At 43.5% G+C, this 26,647-nt stretch overlaps 1 protein-coding gene across 1 annotated transcript; it reads right to left on the bottom strand.

Annotated features, from left to right (window-relative positions):
- Positions 1-1,345: 1,345 nt before the first annotated feature.
- ass1 (argininosuccinate synthase 1) lies at positions 1,346-25,926 on the bottom strand. Its single transcript, XM_061075713.1, has 14 exons — positions 25,789-25,926; positions 24,336-24,404; positions 23,511-23,699; positions 21,974-22,030; positions 21,812-21,886; positions 20,873-20,943; positions 20,729-20,759; positions 14,684-14,774; positions 9,919-10,003; positions 9,347-9,411; positions 6,627-6,758; positions 4,941-5,097; positions 2,188-2,253; positions 1,346-2,059 (listed from the first exon to the last, which is right to left on the bottom strand). The coding sequence occupies exons 1-14, from the start codon at positions 25,888-25,890 to the stop codon at positions 2,011-2,013; spliced, it is 1,239 nt and encodes a 412-aa protein (XP_060931696.1). The 5' UTR covers positions 25,891-25,926; the 3' UTR covers positions 1,346-2,010.
- Between the last annotated feature and the right edge of the window lie 721 nt (positions 25,927-26,647).

Here is a 26,647-nt window from a genome sequence, read left to right as displayed (position 1 = left end):
TTAGCTGTGTAAATGGAACCTCTTCTTGTGTACGCCTCAATCTGATTCAATTTAAAGTTCTCCACCGTACTCACTATAGTAAGGCCAGGCTTGCAAAAATATACCCTGAACTAGATGATACGTGTGATCGCTGTAAAGCCACTAACGCAGACCTAGCTCATATGTTCTGGACGTGCTCCAAGTTGGAAGAGTTTTGGAAATCAATATTTGGGATTTTGAATGTTGCTTTTGGCCTACATCTACAACCTAGCCCTTTAATGGCTATATTTGGGGTAAGGGGTAACGACACTGCGACAGCCACTAACAAGAAAAATGTTATTGCCTTTGCCACTCTAATTGCTCGAAGGAGAATTCTCTTGGAATGGAAATCACAATTACCACCGAAGGCATCTGTGTGGCTTTCTGATATGATGATGTTTTCAAAAAAATTGAAAAAGTTAAATACTTTCTTAGAGGATCAACCGGAAAATTCAACAAAGTCTGGGACCCTTTACTGGTCTATTTTGACAAACTTGTCACTCTCCCCTCTCATTAGTATAGGGCGTTAACGTAAAGCGCAAACGCTTTCATCTTAGGAGAACTCCCCCCCCCCTCCTTTTTTTTTTTTTTTTTTTGTGGCACAGGGAATGTTAGGGTGGGATGGGGTTTATAAAAATATAAAAATGTAAATTGTTAAAATGCTACTGTTTCATTGTACATTGACACAAAAAGAAATTTAATTGAAATATTGCAACATGTGTGACAGTGTACATCTTGTCTAACAACCAATAAAAATACATGTAAAAAAAAAAAAAAAAATGATTTACTTAAAAATGTGTAAAAATGTAAAAAAAAGCCCAATCTTTCATCTTTGTGGTAACACTGACAAATGAAATTTGGAAAACATGGAACCTTGTTCAGCCGTACCACGTTTGTCTAGTTTTCAGGCAAGGTAATAATCGGTAACACAACACTGGGTCTTTTGTCTAAAAAAATACTTCTGCCTCTTCCCTCTGTTCTCAAAGCCGGGGGTCCCCATGCTGAGAGGTGAAATATACGTAGATGGCCAATTAGTTTTCTTTCCATCTGACTTGTGCCATTTGAGCTCATAAATGGCCTCATCACTTCCGCACGAGCGGCAATCATCGAGCCACCGTGTTCACTTTCACACTGAACCAGACTCCTGCTTCATCTGCATATTATAAATATGATACAGTGTCCTCGCTGCCCGGGGATCTTCAGGAGGGCAGCGACTGTGAGGCCCCAACACTTAAACAGGCAGGTATTCATAAATAAATAAAAAGGTTGTGAACCAAAGACATTACCTACTTTTTTCTGAAATGACTAAAGAAAAGAAATGAGCAAACACAATTCACTATTTTATTTCTACAACAATTCATTTGTAAATGTTTAACTTCAAGAACTGAGCTAGTGATACTAAGAACCAGACAAATTCAGGAAATAATCTACTAAATTCCTCAACCCACATTTTATTTTTTCACACTTTCCACCAAAGAAACCTGGTCAGAGCCCGACTGATAAAATTGGCTGATATGAGCCTTTGACGTATTGAAGTATGAAATTTTGTATTTTAGAGAATAAGCAATGCAGAGAAGATGTTTATTTATGTTTAATCTCCTAAATCAAATGTTCTATACTTTGTTCTATTTGTGTTTTTATTGAAGGTTATTTATAATAACGTTTATGGTTAAACTGGGAAATATCAAGTCTCAGTTATAATTTTTTGTGTCTATCATTATTTCATTTCATTTTAGGAATCATTGGAAATTTCTATTATATATATCAGCCAATATATCTGTATTTGGATTACTTTACCTAATATCAGTATCGGCATTGGCACCCCCAAAATATCAACATTGGTCGGGCTCTCCTGTTTGTGTCTGGTGTGCTAATGCTAATACAGCTAACAATAAAATTGAAGGTAAAAGTTGGACAATAGGGGCCTAAAGCTACAACTGGTTATGACACAGCGGAAAGCGAGGGCATAAAGAAAAATCCGGGCTTCAGCAGTTACTGCTTGGTGCTGGAGAAACCCTGCAAACGATGGTGCTCCCTTAACCTGCAGAGAGGATCAAGAAGAGAAAGAAAATATAAAACATGAGTGTAATTTATACAGAGACATCTTTACTCACAGGCTCATGCATTCCTGCTGTTTGGAGTTAATATTGAGGGGCAAAGGGCGCTAACCTGACAGCGTTAATCCGGATGAATCCAGAGGCGTCACATGGGTCGTAGTCACCTTGCACGTCCATGCTGGAGAGAAAAGTCAAGAGAGAGAGACAAGGGTTAACAATCATCAGATTTAAGGTTGGAGGAAACAAGTAGGACTGAGGTAAACGGTTACTCTGGCAACAACATAACTGAAATGTTTGGAGTAAACAGGAAAGTAAGAGACACGGAGCCTGATCTGCCTCTGGAATAACTGGATCATTGATAATCTGCTCTTTTGAAATGACGTCTCCCCATCGATTTTCCTTTGGATGCTCTTCTGAAGCATTGTTTGTCCTGAATAATGAATAATCAATAAAGGCAGAGTGAAAACACGCTCATGTACAAAAGCACACAAAAGGTGCACGCTACCCATTTCCAAACCATCCCATCATATCAGCTGTGAGCTAAGTGTCGAGATGATTTTGTAATCTGGCGTTTTTCTGTCTTCCAGCCTATCCAGAAGTAAATCTATAACTTGTGCCGCAGCCTGTTCCGTGTCGTGTTTAGCCGCTCGCCGCAGTCGTCTCTTCTTAGCGAGCGCGAGCGGCTCACAAAGAGTGTCCGTGTGCTGTGTAATTACAGCAGTTTCTACCTGCAGTGCTTAATACACTCCCTCCTCTCCTCCCAGCAACACCCAATGTACTGCTTGCACTATTTCTTCAAAAGCACTTAGCAAAGGAGGAAATTGCCAACGGCACCTGAACATGATTATGAGTGAGTGGCTTCAAAGAATAGAGCACTCTGAGCGTCTCTGTGTGTGTGTGAGTGTGGGGGTGAGCATGTGATATTTTGTGTATTTCTTTAAGAAACCCTGCAGTCTAATTGAGAGTGGAGCCAGCGGACAGTGAGCAGGGTGACATTTCTGTCTCAGACGGGTGCGGTGACGGGCTGTATTACCACTGTGTTAATGACGCCGTTTACTGTTGCCTGTGGAGCGACAACAGGATGCCGGCAGGGATTTTTGCCTATAGTGTGTGTGTTTGTGTGTGTGTGTGTGTGAGAGAGAGAGAGAGAGAGACAGACAGAAAGAGACGGCTGCTTCCAGGTGTATCTCTGTTAGGTAAATATTAATGTCTCGACCACTGTACAAGTTACGATCACCATAACGCTAATAAGAAATATAACATATAACACTATCCTGCTTATACCATAGGCTCTACCTATTATTACTATTCCTATTTGTGTTCTTACATATTTACTGATACACTGGTCATGTGGATATTAACTGTGAGTTTGCACCAATCAATCTTTAAAACAGATGATTTTTTTTATTAAATCTGAGCTTCAATTTGTGTTTTTTGTTCCCTTGTTCAATAGTGGACAATAGAGAACTGTCAGGAAAATAAATTACATCAGTCATTATTTTTAAATGCTTTGATTTCAGTATGATTCTTCATCTATCTACCCCAAATAAATTGTATGAAGCGCTTCTCAGAATTTCATCTCAATTCAACAAGTGAGCAACACAGTTGTTTCCTTGAATATTTAAATATGTATCATCCAAAAGAAAATTAATATTTCTTTATTGATAGGGCCCAAAAATCTTAGTCAGGCTCCGGGTATAGTTATCTTTTCCAACTTTAATTAAAAGTTGCTTTACTTCTCAAACATGGAGGAGAAATGGCTGAGTACTGTCTGCATGTGCGGGTTTTTATATAGAAAGGTGAAAGGTGAGAAACTAGATGGTCCTGTCAATCACAGCAGGGTCTTCTCCATCAGTGTGGTGCAAAGTTTGAGCTCCTTTATGGTAAGACCAACTGCGGCCATCTGTCCGTGGCCCAGAGGACTTTGTTATGTTGCAACACTACACCCCTGCCACACTCAAGTGTCGCCCGAGCCAAGACGTGTGTCTGGGAAAGGGCGAAGTTTTGCAATGAAAACAGGAGACGTCATCAGTGAGAGTTTCCAAGCAACTGAAAGATCGATGAGTCATAGTTTTTCTCGAGTGACTCAGCAGAGATTTACTGAAAACAAGAAACAGAATAAAAACAGAGAAAAATATATATACTGTAGATTGAAATGGCGAAGGCACAATCTCTTAATCTCACATCCTGAGAGGAACTCAATAGCTGACTGTGCGAGACACTTCTCTTCATTTCTCTCTTTCTGACCTGCTTAACTAGCATGAAACCCCACACACTTTTCTTCCAGAGGCCCGGTGGAATCACCTCTCTCCTCTGGCTGAAAACACCATTAGTTCTCTGACACTAGGGTACAACTGGAGTGTGTGTGACTGTGGCATATGGAGTTCTTTTTTTACATTGGTCAGTGCTGAGCCTGCCCAGAGGGCATGAGGGGTCAGCCTCCTGAACAAACCCACTGTTACAGCGGCTAAGAGGGCACGGGGGTGCAGCGGAGAGGGGCGGTTAGGGTCGGGGTGAGGTGGGCTGGTGGGGGGGGGGCTGCCCTGCAGGAACTGAGCCCGACAGTTCTCTGATGTCTTTGTGAGGCAGGGTGCGTTCAATACGTTGATGTGGAGGTCAGGAGGGACGTTGGGCCAACGACAGGCCGACTGGTGGACGTGTGGAATAGCTGCACTGTGGCCGAGAGCAGCCAAACACAGCTGCCGAGGAGGAACAAGCACACACTTTGATTCACTGACACATGGCTACTTCTCTCTTACACACACACACACACACACACACACACACACACACACACACACACACACACACACGCACACACACGCACACACACGCACACACACGCACACACACGCTACACCTTACCTGACCAACTCTTCGTTGTAAAGGGACTTGGGTGACTCTCGTCCCAGGATATAGACCTGACCCTTGAAGACGGACAGCTGCACTTTGCCCTCCACGTTCTCCTGGGACTTGGCTATGCAGTGTTGCACAAACTCGCCCTCTGGACTGAACCAGAAACCTGAGGCAGATGAGGACACAGGGACATACTACATGTCACAAAGAGCATATGAACAGTAAAGGTTTGAAAGACTTTTAGTTCATTTAAACACAAAGACAAAGCAAAACCCTGATTGCTGCAGCTGATTTGTTGCCTAATGTAAGAAAAATAGACATTAATCAGACAATGACACAATATGCAAATTCTCCATCAGATCAGGGTCTACAGGGCTCTGGGTTATTGCTCCTCACGAGATGTTTCTCTGTGGGCTTTGGTTTGATTTCGGTTCCAGGTGAACTTCACATCCCCCCTGTCTATTCTCCCGTCAGTCTCTGAGACAGATGGGCAGGGGATATGTGTGTATATGTTCAGAGGTCAGGCACGCCCCACTCAGCAGGGGTCCTCCTCTCATCACTGGTTGACCTCCACCTCATCGTCTGGCCACGTTCAAAGACACAATTCCTCCCTGCTTTTATTACCTCCGATTTAACAGTCAAAAACAGGCCCTGTTTTGGTTTAGAGTGAATTAGATTTAGTGTTTTCTTCATATTTATTCTGTTTATGTGTGAATTTCAGAGCTTCAGTTTCATTGTAAGATTTGAGATTTCACTATTATCAACTCATCATTTGGTAAAATTAATTTAAAAGAAAATGAAAAATCTATTTATCAAATAGTCAACAGCCAACTAAAATAATAAGTAATATAATATAACAATAAGTTGGGAAAATGTTACATATAACATATATAAGATAACATATTAATTTCACTTTCTTCTTGCTGCGTCAGTACAACACCAACTCAGCCTGCTGCAGCTTCTCTAATGAAAGTTAAATAACTTCAAACAAGGAAGATACATTGTTCAGCATTAATGCAAAACAGAAGCAGGGCAGGTGGACTGTTAACATAAGCCCCAACACCGGCCGCCTGTTGTCTATTTGCAGAATTATTAATGATTTAAACCTACAATGGGTTTAATCTCTGCCCTGCCTCTGAAGATAGCACCTTTGTGAGTTAGTGTGTAAGTGTGTGCGTATGTGTGTGTGTGTGTTTGCTTCCTGTCTCTGGAGGGTATAACTGAAGTGGCCTAGTAGTCGGCCTCTAATGGCGCTGATCCTATTATGTGGATGAAGGTGCAGGGGACTGGAGCCCGAGCATAAGGGAGGATTAAGACACCTGAGCCAAGAAAAGCTCATGCACACACATGCAAACATACGTAACATACAGGGACATATGTACACATGGTCACATTCACTCTTATGTAAGGTGGACAGGGACGTCTCTGGCAGAAATGATGACCAGGGACACCTTTGCAATATTGGAAAAACAGGATAAATGTGAAAAGTGAAAAGGAGAAAATATATTACACTTGCAAGTTTAAAATTATGCACAACCCTCCTTGTTGACGACATTTGTCAGCATTATATAATATGCTGGTCAGGTAATAATGCTATTTTGAGTGCTCTTACCTGTTCTACAAATAGCAATATGTCACTAAACACACAGAATAAAGGAAATAATCCAATGAAGATTATATATTTCAGTGATTTACCATTGTAGACGAGTTCAGAGAACTTGATACTCAGTCCCTGCTTGATCCGCCGGACCTCTTTGTCCATGGTAAAGGTCTCGATGTCTAAATGGGCCTGTAACAGGATGGTCCCTCCGGGGGTTTCATAAATCCCTGACAAACAAGGAAAGAGAATCAACAAAACAAATAAATATGTCCATGAAACACTACGTAGGTCGATAGATTAACAGACTAGTGTCTGATATTCAACAGTATCTCATTATTCTCATGATTTATGATATTTTTGAGATCTGAATGGTCGCAACTTTAATCTGAAAAGCTAAATAATAATATAAAAGAAATAATGACATCGCACATATATATAATTTCCTTCAATCATCACGAGCCATTCACAGGAACATAAAGTATACGAGCGAGCAACTCTATTAGCCATGAGCCATGTGACAGACAGGCCTTCACAGCGCTCAGTGTCCTGGGTAAATGACAGGGTAGGAGGACCCTGCCAGCCTGGCGCCTGGACCAGGGCTCTTCCTACCCTGTAATTTACCCCCTCTGGACAGGGAGGGAGGGGTGAGGGGAGAAAAGATGAGGTAGATGACAGGAAAAATGAAGCTGTCACTCAGATGTCAGCTAAAACAACAAAAAAAAAGATTGGAGGGGGGTGCACGGTAAAAAGGTGTTAGAGAGATCTGACAACATAAATAGGAGCTTTATCGATAATATTCATTTTGGTGAGTCACTGCCGTTTCAATTGAGAGTCACTTTCTCTGATTCAAGCAACTAAAACAGATTTTCGCACCAGATTCCCACATTTCCCCATTGGTCCTGATTTCAAAATCCTTTTTCTGAATCTTTAATCTCTTCAATGCTGGAACTCCATTCTGCATGCCCCCCCGATGCTGCAGCAGCCAGCCCTGATCCGAAAGTGGAGACGCACTCGCTATGTGCCGGTGGCCAAAAACGGAGCTTAGCAATGCTGCTAATTGTCCAAATCCTCAAAAGGCGGCCACCTGAGCCAAGCACGGCTTGTGGCTTTTTGATTCCAGGGCCGCGGAGGGCACGTAGGGACATTTCCGCTGGCTCCATCAGATAAATAAGTTAAAACTGCCCTCCAACACAACTTGGCTTAAGTGCTCCGAAAGAGAGCTGTAGCTTAGCGGCAAGGAGCAACAATGAAATGCTATCTGGGTAAGCTCCAACAGTGGCAGTTGAGTTAAGCTTAAAGAGACAACACCCCCCTGTGGTTTTTGAGGTTTTAATCTTTTATACGGTTGCTGCAGGTATGCTAACCATGCTGCAGGGCGGCAGGGGGCTCAGGTCAGGAATTAATTCACCCTGAGCTGAACCCCTCCAAGCCTCTGGGCGAGCTGTTAGTCCTGCATAAACAGGCAACACCTAAAGAAACACATGCAGATAAAGACATTATTTGATGAAAACCATTTGACTTGAATAAACAGGTCGATATATTAACAATTTCTCCGTTATTTTTTCCGTTGTCGTGCTGGATTATGACAGCACACGAAGGAGACTGTTCATCATAAAGAAATGCAGCCGTTTGCCACTGCGTGTGATCGGTGCTTCCTCCGCTAACACCGTCACCTGGGAGCGGGTCAGAGGTTTGACAGCAGCGTGACAGATGGGAAATGTTAGTCTGGCGCACAGGCTGTTGAATGTTTTGTATCACAGTGACAACGGTTTTGACAATCCATTTCAGTTCCCCCGCCGCCTCCCTGACCCCACACAAATAAATATGACCCAACACAAATAAGTATGACATGTCACCATTCAATCCCTCCCCATTATCTATTGTGCGAACGCCACTGCCATTCCAGAGGGGACCAACAAGTGCACTCGATGGCGGTTATTCAACCACTTGGACACCTTGTGCTCCACCTCCTCCTCCGGCTGCAGCGGAGGAAAAAGCTCTGATCTTTTGTTCAGCTAAGAGGGAGAGAAAAGTGGGCTTCCCATTTTCCAATTTCTACCTGCCAAGTTGCGCCACAGCCACAGTCTGTTGGCAAGTCAATTTGCCAATCATAGCCCATAGTGTCGTGGGGGAAGAGGAGCGTGCACGAGTGTGTGTGTGTGAGTGTGTGTGCATCACACAAGGCCACTTGTATATTTGCTGCGCTAACACATGTAGAAAGCCCAACAAAGGAGCCTATCGAGTCGCCTGTTGATACCAAAGATAAAGACAGGAAAACATCCGAGTTCAACTGCATGTGCACGTATGAGATCGACTGTGTGTTTGTGTTTATCCAGTGAGGCGAGCGAGCCACCATCTCGTTCACGGCGTGTGTTTTCTGTACACGTGTGTACAAGCACAAGTGAATGGAAGTAACTTCTGTAGGGGAAAACATTTTTCTTTGAGGATTGTGTGTGTGTGTGTGTGTGTGTGTGTGTGTGTGTGTGTGTGTGTGTGTGTGTGTGTGTGTGTGTGTGTGTGTGTGTGTGTGTGTGTGTGTGTGTGTGTGTGTGTGTGTGTGCTTGCTATCCAGCCCACTTTTATGGAAGCGGAATAGCAAGTGTGACACTTAAAGCACTCAAGTAAAATAACTGCAAATTGCATGAAAGCCCTGGACACTGAAAGGAAAAAGGTTTTTGAATAGATATAAAGTGTAAAAATTGCAAATACGTCCATCTCACTGCATTTACAGTGTCAGGCTAATTTGGCACTAATAGAATCAAAACATCATCACCAAGACAGATTAAAAATGAAATATAATGTTTTAATTCCTTACCTCTGGACTTCATTCCAATGAAACGGTTCTCGACAATGTCAATCCTGCCCACACCGTGTTTGCCTCTAAGACAGGGACAGACAGACAACTTTGAGTGGACACCTCAATAATATAATCTTTAATTAAGTTGACCCAATTGAGACAAAGAAAGAATGCACATCCCTGTTATAATATTTATTCTAATATTTCGTCTGAAAATGAAAATCATGACATTAGTTTGGAATAACTAGTGTGTGATGCATGTGTTGAAGAAGCAGCAGAACCTTAACTATGATTTTAATGCCAGTGTCTTTATTTAACAACCATTTTCCAGATTTTTTTATCCGAACAGTTGGAAGGCAGAGGTGGACATAGAGGGTTTTTTTTCGAAGACGAACACGGGAGGGGAAAATCATGATGGGACTTTATCCCAGACACACATGCTTGAGAGGTGGTGAACTTAACCACTGCTCTGCCTCCGGTGACACTTACCTATTATCAGAGGCTTCCTTATTGGACACCTTACATGGAAAGTTTGATCTTTTCAATAAAGCTTCATAGAATTTTGTGAAAAGCGAAAGTGAAATTCTCACCCGATGTCATTCAGGAGTGAGAAGATCTCCAGTGGTATGTCCTTGAAGGTGCCGTCAGTCAGATTGGTCACCTTGACAGGAACTCCTAAAGGGAAAACATGTTGATTATATCATATAGAAATCTCACATATAAATAACCTATCTCCAGGAGGGCATTCACCAGCGAGAGGAACCAATGAAAAGAGTGATCTTCCAGGATCATACTATTTAGCCCCTTTTCCATTGGTCAAAAAACCCACTAACATCTGGCTTTTGTCTGCAAAGTGAATGGATACAAGCAGCTTTCACTCACGGATCAGATGATTTGATGTATTTATCAGCTCTGACTGTGACCAGCAGCTATTGAAGAGTTTCACCGGGGTTTCGGCCGCTAAATACCCATGAATGTTTGCATACTTTTACTTTTTACATCTTGCAAATCTTTGTTTAAAAGTGGTAGGAGATTGAAAACAGTAAAAAAGCTGATGTATTTTCTCTCACTCTGCAATTACTCTGCAGACCAACTCAGACCTTTACTGCGCAAAATAGAGATCTTCATTTCCTCTCAAGACTTTGCCTCCACGAGTTGGATTTCCACAGTTTCATGATCACACCAAAATATTACTTCATCTTTTAAAATGAGTTGAAATGAAGCAACAATCCTCCTCTACATCCACTGTCGTAATACACAGAATCAGTTTTAATGTCTGAGGATCAACAACGGAAACAGCAATTCATGTTATACTTTTATATGAGTTGATAATAAACTAGATATAACCTTTACACACCCTAGTTAATCAACAGCTTTTTGAAAGCTGCTGTGACATGAATTTCAACACACTGAAAAACGACAGAGTTTATAAAACTCTGCTGACAAGTGCTCATTATCTGCGTCATTGAAATCAATAGTCGTCAGATGAAAGTGAGAGCCGTTACAAAAGGAGGTGGTGAGAGGGGCTAATAAATTCAAAGGCCCTGCTCATTTGAAGGCTGTGAAATCGTGGGCAGACCTTCACCTAATTCAATTACACACGCAGCTTTGTCGCCCCTGCGCTCTTCAGCAAGGAGATTTTTTTTTTGTGTGTGCGTTCACGCGCATGTGCAGGAGACACTTGTGGATTCATCGTCCTGTTTTAGACACACACACACACATTTGTACATCTATCTTAGTGAGGACACTGTTGCCATAATGCATTCCCTAGCCCCTTACCATCAAAACTAAATGCCTAACACTAACCTAGACCTAAAACCAAGTCTTAACCCTGAAACAGCCCATTAAGTAGGCCAAAATGTCCTATTTTCCCCAAATGTCCTCACTCTGTAGTTGTAGGCTCAAATTGTACACATACACGCACACGCACACGCACACACACACACACACACAAACACACATACAGATAGGACTGTGCATTGACCATTCATTGTGGATAGCCAAACTAAACTAAAACCAGCACACACACACACACACACACACCCACAGACACACACACACACACACTATATTCATTAAAGACACCCACGTTCGCTCCGCACACTTCCTCTCCGAAGCCACTTAAACCAAGTGCACATCAATCACTGTCATGGACCTGCTCATTCACGGCCTTCAATGAGTAACACGGGCCAAAGGTGGAGGCAGCAAACAAACACAGTGTCCATGAGAGTGTGTGTGTGTGTGTCCGTGTGTGTGCTGAGAATGAAATATAGCCATTTGTAATAATCTCTCCGTGCGTCCAGCGCTCGGTCCCATTACATACTTCAGCATGCTTGCAGTTGTCAGTCAACTGAGCCGCTTTGAAGGGAAGGGCAGCCCTATCAGCCGCTGGTTACAAACCCCCCCCCCCGATAGGACTGACACGTGAAGGACTTGACAAATTTTCTTGGACAGGGGCTTTGTCGACGGCCCTTTCTCATATCGCGGGAACGGAGGTGGCTCCCATGGAAGGAGAAGAAGTACCTCTCAGCGCAGGAGAGAGCCGTGTGGACGGTGCATTATTAGAATCCCTCCCCTCCCAGATACCTGATAATTAGATTAAAAGTTCACATAAATTACGGTAGAGTCTGAACGTGGGAGTGAAGGGGCTAGGGGCCTTTTCGTCCCTGCTCTCGCTCTTTTCCCTCGCTCTCTCCATCGTGCCGGTTCCATCATCCACTGAGGGCTCTTTTTTTTTTCTTCTGCCGTGATCCTTTTCTTCAGTTTCTCGCAGCCTAACAGTGCAGACAATAGAAGCGCAGACACAGTTGTAGGAAAAATTACTGCTTTACATTTTTCCTCTCTGTCTCTTTTTCCTCTGCACTCCTTTGGCATGAAAGGAGGGAGGGATGATTTTCTTTTTCTTCTTAGAGAGGGAGAGGAATGGGGAATGGAGTGCTTGACGGGGGAAAAGGTTCCTGTCGTTAAATATTCTTTTTTAATCAGTGAGAAAACTTTGGTGAGAAAGGCAGGGATGAAAAGGTGGGAGGGGGAATGAAATGAAACATTCTTGTGCTGATCTTGTGCTCAGAGGGAGGAGTAGGCTCGGGCCTTTGTGTGGACAACTAAAACATCTTTTGTCATAGGGTGCTCAATAAAGGCAAAGAATATGTGTGAAAATGGAGCGCAGGCCTGCAATGAACCCGCAAAACCAGACTGGGCTTTACTCCTGAGTCCCTGTTTCACAAAAGCATCTCGAGCTGCAGTGACGCCAACTTGTTTTATAGTTAAACATTTTCTTTGGGGAAACTGGTAAACTGAGCTTCAATGTTACAGCATTGAAAATGACATTTAAAAATAAAAAAAACCTTAGCTGCTTTGACTTTAATGATCTCAAACGTCACCAAACTTCCTACCTACTTTCTGAACTTCTGTTAAAATGACTATTCTAGCTCATAAAGCTGTCAGGTCAGTGAGATCAGAGGAGCTAGTGTCTCTCAGCCAATTGATGTTTGTGATCTTCAGCCGTCACCAGCAGTGACCAGAGATGAAGGGACATCTGTGCCTGTTGCCTCAGGCCGGGATGTTTCTTGCCATTTTCACTTTGCACAAACACATGACACTTTCCACTATTCAGCCCGACCCTTGTGGCAATATATCTAATGATTCTCTGGCCCCTCAGGGCGCAGTGTATTAGCTGGACTTAATGCTTCCGGCCCGTGTGCCTGCTTGTGTGTGTGTGTGTGTGTGTGTGTGTGTGTGTGCCCCCGGGCCAAACATGGCAGCCTTGCACTAAGTTATGCTGTGAGGCGTTAAGGATAAGTCTGGGTGGTCAGGAATGGTGATAAAGTGCAGCAGGGGCAACATAGCCCTGTGGCTACGACCATCAATGTTAAGTAACATGAAGATTCAGACGAGAGAGGACGGACTTTCAGAACTGATAACGTTCAATAAAAAACCATACAAACACACTACTTTTCCACTGCGTTCCTGGTTTAAAACAAAATATACCAAAACTGATTTTGATGGGTGACAGATATCAGAAACTTCATCTGGGATTTTTCACTCAAAATGTTATCAAGTTTCAATTTCTTTAAAAATAATCTACTTTTTAACTTCTTGTACAGGTGGACATCGCCTTTGGCTTTCCATCCGTCCAGAGGACCGAGAAGACAGAGGAGGAGGCTCCAGCGGCCTCTGAAGAAGCTGTGAGGAAGGAGCAGGTCCGACCTGAGGAGTCCGTCAGCTGTGTCACTGAAAACTTTCAAGCTTTCATGACGGCTCTGAGTCAGGAGGAGCTGGACGCTGAGGAGAGCCTGCAGGAAGCGGTGGAGCTGGTGTTCGAGAGGGCCGTGCAGAGAGCAGACTCTGCTGCAGTCTCCGCTGAGCTGTGCCAGCGCCTCTCAACAGTAAGTGATGCATCTGGGACTGGAAGCTACTTTCATCCTGTTTCTTACTTAGTTAGCAGGTTGTAACATTGTAACACTTTGATACAAAAGCTATACAAACCCCTTCTAATGCACAACACTGGTAAAAAATGACCTGTATTCATTTAATATTCCAGATATTGATTAATTATCTTGTTTTTGATTACCACAAATCTTTATTTTTATTTTTACTTTATTACCCTATGAACGAACGTAATGTTTGTAAATTAAAATAAGTTCATTGAGGAATACCTGAAATACTGAATGACGAATTTAATTTACTGCTGTATAAAGTGATTCTTTGAATAGAAGTAATCACTATGTTTTCCTTAGTATGCGAGTTGCATTAGTGTTAATATTTCCTTATGCTTTTCTCCTCTTCAGGTGGAAGTCCAATCCCTGTCCGACCGGTCAGCCAGCGTCTCCTTCAGACTCTGCTGGTCAAACACTGCCAGGCAGAGTTCAGGAAGAACTTTGCCAGGGTGGACATTTCCCAGAAGGGGGGGTCCTGCCTGGAGCCAGTCAGAGACGTGAGGGTTACTGATCGGCTGAGAGAAGAGCGGAACAACGCCAGACCCTCCTGTCACTCCATCAATACCATCAGGTTTATTGGGGAGCTTTTCAAATCAAAGGTTCTGGCTGAGAAAGCCATGCACAGCAGAACGGAGACGGGCCGTCTCTTGACAAGGACAGACCAACTGCAGCTTTGTTGGTCTGTCCATCTATTAATCCACCTTTCTTTCCATCTGTCCATCTATCTATCCATGATTTAAATATGACTTACTTTGAAATATATAAAATGAATAACTTCACTTGAATAATTAAGTCGAACGAATAACGTCAGTTCTGATCTTTAAAGAAATAAAGTTTTTCCATCTCCAGCAGTAATTCGCTTGAAGAGGTTGTACATCCTGACATTTGGACCAACAGGTGACACAAGTGCACAAACCTTTTCTGAACTCTATCTCCAGTCGATCGGGGGTGTTGGGTGAGTCTTGTGGGTTCCTGGTCATCAGGTACAGGTCGTCCGGAGCGTGACTCTGAAAGGGAAAACACACACACAAACACTCACTTACTCTATTTCACACACTTTACCCCACTTTATTCCACCAGGACCTTCTGAGACCTCATCAAAGAGCAGCGCGGCGAACAAGGAGGCTATTGTGCAAGGTGATAACGGACCGAGATAGAGACGCGGGGCGGAGGGAAGAAAAGAGAGGCTGGTGCGTGAAAAAGGAGACACCTGAAAATGCCATCAAAAGTCGAACGAAAAAAAAAGAAATCAATATTCCATTTTTCTCCTCTATTTGGTTTCATTTTCCCTGCGAGGCCCTTCACCGCAGGGGCCGGCAGGGGAAAGTGGTACGCAGCGAGACGGAGAGAGGGAAAAGGGCAAGAGAAAGAAATGACTCGCATCCTCAAGAATAGAGAACACTTGAGAAGTCAACACACACCTGATACTATGACACAACCGCTCGCTGCAACATTAAGTCGTCTCTGTAAAAATCTGTCCTTTCTATCTGTGTCGGAGGTTCTTTGATTTTCTGAGTGACTTTTCTCATCGGTTTTTATTTGGAATAATGATTGTTTGCTTAGCGACCATCGCACAACAAAGTCCTCACCTCAAATCCACTAACAGTCGTCCTGGGTGAGAGACGCTTGTTGTGACTTTTTTCAGCTGGTTCGGAGCCGGGAGCGATTTCATTAAGTCACGGCTGGGACCCCGAAAGAGTGCGGCCGCCCAGCGACGTGCCCCCTCCGACAATTACATGGCATTAGGACAAGGCGATGGCCAATGTCTCCTGAGCTGAAGCAAATTGCAGGGGGACTATGCAAAATAACTACTGGGTGCATTTAAATGGAAAGCTTTACCAGACACTAAATCATCATACAATAACTAATCGGCATCCGCTCGCCGCCTGTCAGGGAGGAGAAAACGAGCAGCGAAATCACTTTTCCGTCCTTTTAACTAAACACCGAAATTGACTGAGAAGGCGCCCGTCTTCCCTCTCCTTTATTTTCTGCCTCAAAGCCCTGAAAGATGCCAAATGAGAGTGAACAGGAGAGGGGTGAAATGACTCCCCTAAAAAGCCTTTTGATGCATACTCTTTGAGGGGGGAAAGACGGACTGAATTTTAAATACTGGAGGATGAGAAAGACTGTGTTTCCTGTGGTGTTGCATGCTGGTTGTAAACACACGGGTTGTCTTCTTTAACCTTCAAGTCAGTGACGGAGCCAGGATTTTCTGAATCAGGGGCCGTAGAGGGGCCACAATTTACACAGAGGGGCCGATTATATGTCACACGTCGTTGAATGTATTTTGAAAAATAGTTCCTTGATCGAGCACATTGTATGCTTCAAAAAAAGAGACTTAGAAAATAAAAATTCTTAACATATTGTCATGTTTTCTGTTAAAAAAACCCTACTGACAGGATAGAGGCACTTCAGGGGCCAATTAGATTACAGCTGCCCCCCCCCCCCCCGGCCCTGCTTCGCATTAAACTGTATTTTCAAGTGGTTGTTTTCTAACTTACAGGAAAAACTTCTAGAAATTTCTCTTATAGTAATTCCCTGAAATTACACTCAGTAGAGCACATTACTCGGCCAAGGCCCAATAATTGACCCCTTAAATTTAATCAAGCTGAACCAAATTTCCCACACTCATAGAAATCAGTCCCATAAAAATGCCAGATTTGTTTCATCAAGATCCATGAATTATTACCTCGGAAATATGTGAAAATCTAAACAAAAGGGTTTTAGAAAAGTGATAAAAAAACATCCGGATGGGGATCTAAACCAAAATGTAAATGCTTCTTCCCTGACCTGCATCAGCCTCGTCCAGTAAGTTTTGTATAAATCTTGCTTACAAACAAACAAACCAACCAGCAAACACAACGTGGCCTTTATATCGCTGATGTGGCTTCAACAAAGGACTCACTTCTTTCTTTTTTCTTTTTTAAATCTAAACAAATTCCTGCCTCTGACTGAGCAATGCTCAAAATGATCATGCATGTTCAAGATTTAAGTCTGGGACTGCAAAGGGAAGAAAAAGGGAAAGTAAGAGAATATACGCCTGTTTCCACTGAGCAACAGATCGATGCATTTCAATTCCCACCCCCTGCAGGTGGACCTGTCCAAAAGCTGTGGCCCTGAAAGAGAGGAAAAGGTAGAGATGGAGTGGGCGAGGGGGGGTGTGTGTGCAGGAGGTATTGGTGGGAAATGGGGCGTGAAGCGCACCATCATGTAGCACAGAGCAGCTCCTTTGGCAGTCTTTGCTTCTTCCATATTGTTGTGCTAAACGTGGCCCATACAGCAAGGACGGAGGCTGACGAATGAACTTAAAGCAAGTAAATTTCTATCTTTCCACATATTAGTTGCCTCATTGGTTTTCAATCGAAGCCAACGGGGCCAAAAAAAAAAAAAGAGGCAGAGGTGGCAGGAGGGAGAGGGGGAGGGGGAGGCCGGGACGGGAAGAAGGGAGAGTTGAGAGGGAGATAGAAGAGAGAAAACGAATGGTGAAAACATCTTTGGCGCAATGGGTTGGAAATGACACTTAAATCACCATGTTTCAAAGTCGGTTCCGCTCTTTAAAATGCAAAACAACGATACACACGTGACGCACACAGAGAGATATTTATATTCTTAACACCCGGGATGTTTTGGTTAATGTTAAAACCCCCTCAGCTTAAGTGAATGACAATAGGCATTTCATGGGGAGGCAAAGCCCGAGCGATGCCAAGGCGGACGCGGGGAGCAGCCGCTAAGTATCGCAGGTCAGACCAATCAGACCCGAGGGCAGCGCAGGCACATGACAAACGCTGACCTCTTCGCTTCAAAGCACACATTCTCATGCACACACACACACAAGCACACACACACCTACGAGACCACTTCCTTCCCCTACAGGCAGCCTGCTCATCCATCTCTGGAGCCAGCCATGCGACCAGCAGCAAACAAGTTTTCATTTCCTCTGGGTGAGCGCAGGCTTTGGCGTTACGCTCATCCACTCCTGGTCAACACGAGCGGCTCAGGGATCAAAAGAGGGGAGCGGGCGGGGGGGGAAGCTCGCTGATGGGGGCTATAATTAAGACAGAGGTGATGTTTTAATGACACAGGACGAGTGTCAAGCTGCCTCCGGGTGCAGGCCTCGACTGCTCATGTGTGGAGGTACGAGGAGAGAGGAGACAGTGAGGGACCCTTATAAACGGACATATTACTAACCCAATCTGATAGATAACAATATGATGAATAAAGCGCTTGTCAGGAAAAATATCACCTGTTACTACAAACCAGCAGAAGGTGAAGATATTTTTATAATGTTGAATTTTACAACACAACTCTGGCATGTATAGTGATATATAACGTTTTCTGGAAATTCAATCAAACAAAATGGACATGTGTGTATTTTTATATATGAATATATATGTGTATATATTTAATATCATCATTATTACATTCATCAAGGAGGTTGTTTTCACCTCTGTCCATTTCTTTATTTTTAAGCAAGATTACACAAAAACTACAGGGATGCAGTTTGGGTCAGTGAAGAGACTGAGTTACATTTAAGTGCAGATTCCAGATCAGGGAGCAGATCCAGTAATCTTTTTTCACTTTCTTTAACATCAACATTTAAGATTTTCACCAATTTCCCAGGGAATAAAATGAATCTTGATGAGAATCAGGTATATGAGACATATTAAGGGGACTGATTTACTGAGTGTGTGATATTTGGAGCAGCTTCATTGAATTTAAGGGGACTGATGGGCCTTGGCAGAGGTATGCATTCCTATGAGTTCTAGTTTTGTATTTTGGGATATTTGTATGCATTTCTGTACATTAGTGCGTATGTAGAAATATTTTTTCTACGAGACTTTAGAATTTCTCATTATATCTATGAATGAAAAATCTCTGTTAGTTGAGTGTTTGTGTCCTACCCTGATGCCAATAAATCTAAAAATAAAGTTAGATTTTTTCAACTTCCCAACTATAACCTCAGAACTGTCATCAGGTGCATGCTAGCACTATAAGATGTGAGTGTAAAGACATGACCACTGTTGCCCTGGGTGCATGTCTTCACACAGGTTAATGCCACCAGATAGCGGCGAGTAAATCAAAATGAGTCAGGGGGCCATTGTGCTGCAGGCCCTGTGGCTCTGGGGGTTATCAGGAAGGATACAGTGTTAATCATAGAGTAACCTGAACTCTGCTGACTCTTATCTGTCGGAGAACATATGAGCGACCATTTGGACATTTCCTAATCTGACTGTGTTGAGCAGAGAGGGGCCATTGTAGCACAGGTGGGGGAGTCGGGGGGGGCTTTGAATGGTCCAGGTCCGCCCCGAGCCTTGGGGGCTGTAACCGGAGGAGAGAGAGAGGCTGATACTGAGAGGAGATACTTAGAACAAGATGACCTCTCTCCGATGACCTTCCAGGTGGATCAAAATCTGACATGTTGGTTTAAGCGCGAGGGAGATAAATTCACTTTTGTTTTTCGGTTTATCGGCTCATTTTGTTCAATTCTTAAGTTCAATTTTTAAGTTAGTATTTCCTTTTTATTAGTCTTTAATCTAAAAAAACTTTACACTTAGATGTTGTTGTTGTTGTGATGTTTACTCTGACCCTCATCAATAAACCTTCTTGGAGGAAGTTGAATCTCCCAGAAGGCCAGAGGTTGCGACGACGGAGAATTACTTGATTATTGCAGCTCGTTCAAAGTTCAAAATCTCATTCTGTGCCCGGGCTAATGTATTCACCACTGCGACCATAAATATTTCATTGTATTTTACGCCATTGATTGATTCAATATTGTAGTAAATGGTCCGACACAAAACCCCCTGAATGAAAATCAGTTGCACAATACAGTCATCATACATCGCTATGCTATTGAGCCACTTGGTCCCATTCTTTTCAAAACATTTCTCCACAGGCCACTAAATAGGCAGCGGAGGGGTGGGAAAGGGCGAGAGAACAGAGAGTGAGAGAGATAGAGGTCTGTGAGTTACAGTGGCCCGGCCCCTGCATCTCCACCCCAGCAGCGCGGGACCCCTCGCCTCCCTGTGATACCCCTTCCATTGGGGACTCATCTGTCTGGCGCACTGTCTTTGTACTTTACTGTTACTGGTGACATTTTGGTGTCACGGTGTCACGATGAAATGGCTCCCCTCCCACGTCGCAGCCCGCGGCGGCACAACTAGTGGAACAATAGGGTCTCGCGGACTTGGGGCTGGAACCCAGGAGGCCCCAGCTGGGCGCAACGCCCTAACCCTTCCCCCTCCCTGGCTCCCATGAAATTGGGAATTAGTCGAAGCGTTGCTGACGACAAGTCAGTGTCTGTGTGTCCCGGGCTATTCCCAGGGCCCGGCGAGGACCCGGGGTAAGGAGAGACACAGAAACAGACACAGCGACCAAGGGATGCAAGCTCTGGGGGTCACTGGGGGCAACCTGTATGTACTGCTTTGACCCCTGACCACGGCAGAGATCAAACTCTGTCCCACCCATGGCACTGTGGGAGAGTGAGTCATCTGAAGTGGAGCTGGCATGGGTCAGCAGAAGGGACCGTCTGCGTACTGCTGTGTTATTTTTACAGTAACTCCCAAATAAATGTAATATTTTCTCTGTCTGCTGCTGTGGAAACGACAGCAAACAGCGTATGTGCGTGAGAGGAGACTATTCACTGTCATCGTTAGTTTACTGGACTGATTTAAAATCCACTTCTGTGTAGATCCATGAATTCTAATAATGTCTCAGATTCAGTCACATCTAGATGATACTGAACGTCCAGATGTTTGCGTGGAATCTCAAGATATTTGATCTAAAACTCTTCAGGTGAAGATTTTTCTTTTCACCTGTAGAAATGTTTCATGTCTCCATGTCTCCAGTAGGGTTTCAGTTTTAGATTATAAATAACATACTTTATCTAAAAATCTGCATAGAGTGGAATAAGTTTAATAGAATTCAAAGATTTTGATGACACGCCATTAGGAACTGATCTTACCTTGGGATCCTCGAGGATTCCAGACTCGTAGCTGTTTAGAAACACAGTTTTAAGAATTACCATCATTTTGATTCCTACTTGACTTAGACGTTGAAACAGAACTAAAGAGAAGGTGAAACACACCCACACAAACTTCCGACCCACCTTATGTGCATGAAGTTGGCGTCCATGCTCCAGGGTGCACAGGTAGTCACAGGCACTGGGATGCCATGTTTCTACAGAGCGACAGAGAAAGCAGCCGTTATGATTCATATTCCCTCACCTGCAGTCTCTCTGCACCTGAAGGCTGCACAAGAGGCTTTTTAAAACCAGAGCAGAACTTGTCTGTGGAAGGATGGGGGGGCAGCAAAGTATTTCAAGCAGCTGGTTTATGACATGCTGGGTAACTGAAATAGGTCTGCTTCCCCAGGCTGATTTTCTCTCTATCAAAGGGAAAGATGGTTCTTGTTCAAAGGAAACATGTCGATTGCTTGATGCATGACAAGTTCTGCACACTGCAGGAGACACAACTAAAACATCATGACCGCCCTCTAGTGGGCAAAACTGGAGTGAGTGAGGGGACCAGGTGGAGTAATAAAAGTCAGCGATCAGTCGATGAAATCATGAGTGTGACATTAAATCAGTAAATCATTAACAGATTGTCATACTTTATATTCAGCGTTATGTCCTGTAAATACAGCCAATTCACAGCTATATCATATTCTTTACTATAACAAACCAAATCAATACACATGGAGAAATGTTTTCCTGTTTTTCGGTTCTTTTGTTAACACATATGGAAAAGAGAAGAAAATAGTTTATTGATCCCGGGGAGAATTTATAATGTATGTTACAGTGGAACAAGAGATAAAGAAATAAATAATAATCTCTGAATGGAGCAAGAAAAAAAAAATCGGGAGAACATAAATTAAAATCGGATTAAAGCTCCTGCACATGCACACTACATAAACTAAAATATTAAAACAAGCTTTATACAATACAATACCCTATAGATCAATTGATGGCTGAGTAATCCCACATGTTTGATAGTCCTATCATTAATAAAAGTGATCTGTGGCTCATTGATTTACTGATGCTTGTTACCTTTGCGTATTCCATCAGGTCCTTTCTCCCGAGGAAGCGATTGTAGAACTCGGGGATCCTCCAAGGTGCGATGATCTGAGCAGAACCAGCAGACACGGAGTGAGTATGAGCGTCGACAGATGCAGCATTAAACAACATGGGGGGTCACCTCGGTAAACTCACCTTAACCTCGGGGTAGAGGGCGTAGCACGTGAGCTCAAAACGGATCTGGTCATTACCCTGAAAGACACAGAGGAGGGTACAAGATGAGGTCCAGGTCTCAGGAGTGAGGTACGTCAGGGTTAATGGTTTGAGATCAACACGGTCGAATATGTTTCCTATTAAATCTTTTGTTCTGTCACAGCTACGGATGCTCGTAAATTGTGTCTGGAGGTCTGAATTGCAGGCGGCATCGTGGTGCAGTGGTTAACACCAGCCAGAAGGGGTCTGGGTTAGAACCTGACAGCCAGCCGGGGTATCTCTGTGTGTACATGGCTTTTCACTGAGTACTTCCTCCCACAGCTCAAAGACATGTAGCTTAGTTTGATCGGAGACGCCCAAAGGGGTGAACGTGAGTGTGAATGGTAGTTTATCTCTATATGTTGGTTCTGCAATATGCTGGCGACCTGTCCAAGACGTGCCCCACCTCTTACTTAATGTAATCTGGGATTGACTCTAGCGCCTCTGTGACCTTTAAAGGATAAGCGGTATAGATGATGGATGGAAGGATGGAAGGGTCCGAATCGTAACTTTATGATCTGGTGTTTGTCTCCATCTACAGGCCCTCTGTGACCTTAAGGGGATAAGCAACATGGACGGATGGATGGACGGGTCTGTATTGTATCTTTATCCTCTGGTGTTTGTGCATTTAAACTGATGGCCAGAGAGTCACTTCATTCCTTATGTGCAAAGTGTAAACGATACATGGACAAATTGCAATAGGTTTTATATTCATGAACAGTTTTGGCCCTGGGGATCAACGGTTTCTTGGCTTAAATCCAGCTCTGGCAGATGAGTTTTGCAGTGGAATTTGCATGTTCTCCCAGAGTTTGTGTGTTTAATGTGATGTATTCTGTTGTATATTTAAATCCAGATGAAGGCAGCTTGTAAAATCAACAGCCAGAAGACCTGCTGCAGCCTGAGGGTATGATGATGCAACTATTTCAACACTGTTCAGTAACTGACAAAATCTTGGGACGTAAAATCCAGGAGAAATTTGTTGATTTTCCATGTTTAGTAATAAGATAAATGTGAATCAGAGAATGCAGGGCTGTTTATCAGCACAGGGAGAAACACAGATATAGGAACCCAGGCAGTTTTTCAATCTTTACTGACACATGCTATTCAGGCGACGAGCAGGCCTGCGTTTTCATTCAAACTGCAGTGACTCATTTCAATTAGCTGATGATTCATGTGCAGACACGTGCAGGCAAGAGGAATGATGACATCTGCTTCAGATTCACACAACAGCTCTATCTTTTCAGTGAGTAGAGATTGAGTGAGGGAGGAGAGAAACCGCTGCAGGGGCAGTAGATCTCTGATCCTGTGACACAGTTTGGTTAAACAAGGTTAATGTTCAACCCTGAAAACACATCCTGAGGTTCAGACTATGGACAGTGGCCTTGTTAACTCACTAAGAAATAGTCGGGGTGGGCTGGTGGTCATGGCCTGGCACCAGTTCCGCTACAGCAAACTGGATCTCAGTTGTGTGATAGCTTACCTTTCCCGTGGCGCCATGGGAGACATACTGGGCGCCCTCGCTGCGTGCGATTTCAACCTGGCGGCGGGCGATGCAGGGCCGAGCTATGGCTGTGCCCAGCAGGTAGCGGTCCTCGTACACAGCGTTGGCCTGAACTGCCGGCCAGATGAACTCCTCCACAAACTGTGCACGCAGGTCCTCAATGAAAACCTGCACAGGAACAGAAGTCAGGACCCGGAACCGAGCTTTTCGATTCATTGCATCTGTGGACCATTTACACGTGAAATCAATTTCCCCCTAGCGAGAGATAACTGACGATCAAAAGCATTAGTAAATGATATGAATGCATAAAAATGAAACAACCATTACATTATCCAGAGGATTGTTATTGTATTTGTGTCACGCACATTTTACAGTAACGACATAGAGAAGATTTCAGATGTTTGAGGTGAAGCTCCGCCTCCGATCGAGATTAGCTGATATGAAAGCTTATTTTATTTACACAACAGGATGCATGAAAGATGGTTGGGAGTAATTTAGAAATTGTCAAACCACAAACAAATGTAGTAAGGAAAAACGCTTTCAGCTATTGAGCTAAATTTGTCTATGTCTATTTGTGGTACCATTACCAGGGACAAGAGCAAACAGAACTGAAAAACATAAAGTAGGGGTAAGCACCAACCTACTGCCAGACAGTGAAGAATTAATTTAGAAAACCTTTTTTTTTCTTCTTTTTTATAGAACATGAAAAATATAAATAATGCCCTTACATCATATTCCAGTTTCTTAGATCCATGACTCTCTCATATTCGTCCACAGTAATATCTTTCGTCATATTTCATTCACCTTCTTTGCCCCGAGGATTTCTGCCTTTTTCCGCGCAGCCTCAAAATCTTCATTTTGCCCAATGTTGGCCTGGAAACACACAAAGGCAATCACACATCAAAGTGATGCGGTTAATCATTGGTTTAGATCGTGGTAGAGAATAAATCACCTCCACAGAACCACACAGACACGTGCCTGTCGAGTGTCAATTCCGACATTCCCCCATTTTGTCATTCAGATCACGTCGGTGGAGGAGATGCAACAACCTCTTCACAGCCGAAACCAGCCATGAACACCACTTACAGGCTGGAGGAGCTGCCTGGGCCCCAGAGCGGGACACAAAATACGGGAATGTTTCCATATCCCATAATAATACAAGATACTCATCTGGTAAACAAAACAGAGCTGCATCAGTTTGATACAGGGGGACATTATCATGGTCTGCATCAGCTTCTTTTATGTTAAATGTGAACTGAAGAGACAAACCAGATCCATTAAATCTGTTTACATACAGATATCCCAGGTATTTCCATCACATTATTACAAGTCAACAACATTATATGTTGTTTGTGTGTTTGTTGCAGATGACTCGGATATTATTCTTATCATAATAATAATGATTATTATTATTATTAAATGGTTGGGATTTCACTAAAAAATCCACAACATGTACAAGTATCACTTTAATTATCTTCATTATGACAACCACACTGACGGAGCTTCAGTATGACAGTTACACAACTGTTCCTGGTCTCTCTCCACTTGCCCCAACCGGTCGAGGCACATGGCCGCTCACACTGAGTCTGCGTCTGCTCAAGGTTTTGCTGAACTTACTCTATAAATTGCCTTGAGGTAATGTGTGCTGCGATTTTGTCATATACAAATAAAATTAATTTAATTGAACCTAAGCATTGCAGCAACTAGCATGAGTCATGTCTGTGGAATTATCCTTCTCTGCCTTGGGGTTGATGTAAATTTCTTTGACAGGTTCAAACAAGCACATAGTTTCATAACTGCATCACAAACAATAAATCACTTTCATGGAACAATGGCTGCTGCTCCTCTTCCTCCGCTCCCCTGCAGAGCCACAGCCCCAAAGCACCTCACGTGCCACAGCCGTGAACTATAGACCTTCACCCATCCCCCCCACAAACCCACTGAATGAAAAGTTAGCAAATCTGCCTGCTGGGCAGTTCTCAGCTGCCCCTGGCCGAAGAGTAAATCCACCTAGATTTGCACTGGCATTATTTCAGCCAAATCCTGTGGTTGAGAGTGAACCGGCACAGGAGATCTGATAGGGTTTTTGTGTTTTTAGGGAAGGGGTGGGGGGCCAAATTGCCAAATCAGCAGCCTGGAAACAGCGAATTGTAAAACTTCAAATGCCTGACACACGAGAGCAGCTGGTGGGCAACACCAACTTAAAGACACCTGTTGCACACAAACACACACAGACACACTTGTCGGGGGACCATACCAAGTAGGCGATGACATCGTAGCCCTCCTCCTTCAGCCAGACCAGAATGCAGGACGTGTCCAGTCCACCGCTGTAGGCCAGAACCACTGTGCCTTTAGACATGATGAGGGCTGTTGGGTCCGGCAGACGGAGGAACGGTCAGAGAGGCTGCAGAGAGGAGAGGGCACGGAGTTAAATGAGTTACTATAAAATAACTGGGGTGGGTGGTGGTGGTAGTGGTGGGGGGTGGGGAGTATCAATGTATAACCCGTGCTACTTGGAAGTTGTAACATCCTCCTGTAATGTAATACAATCACACGTGTCCAAGTTGGATCTAAGCCAACGGTTTAAAAATAAACACCTTCATTAATTTCTAATGCAGCTACAGCTCCAGGAAGGAGGCAGCAGCAGAGAATTCAACGCTAACTGTTGATCAAGAGAAAGTGAACGGACCAATTTCACTGTTTATATAATATTTAAGGGGTTTAACAAGGAGATGTGATGTGAACCATTGTCTGGCTATCCAGAGAAAACCTGATGACCTGGCCTGAGGATTGTTTAACCGATAAAGCACATAGCGGAGCTTCTGTCCTGGAAATTAGGTTTTCTCTCAGGAGGATGTACCAGTGTAATGCTTTACTGTGGTGGAACATCGGGCCGGGGAGCATAATGGACAACCAGGTTTGTATTTATTATATTACATCATATTTAATTACATTACATTACGTATCATTTAGATAACGCTTTTATCCAAAGCCACTAATCAGAGCATATACCCATGACGGTACAAGCAGACCAACATCCATCCATCCTTTTGAATATTACTGATAAATAGTTTTCAACACCTTTACCACCTAAAAAACTGAGTTTCACCCTTTTC

The sequence above is a fragment of the Limanda limanda genome, chromosome 1, assembly GCF_963576545.1.
Source record: "Limanda limanda chromosome 1, fLimLim1.1, whole genome shotgun sequence".
NCBI lineage: Eukaryota > Metazoa > Chordata > Actinopteri > Pleuronectiformes > Pleuronectidae > Limanda > Limanda limanda.
The sequence above is the reverse complement of the archived record's forward strand: the minus strand, read 5'-3'. Positions and strand labels throughout refer to the sequence as shown.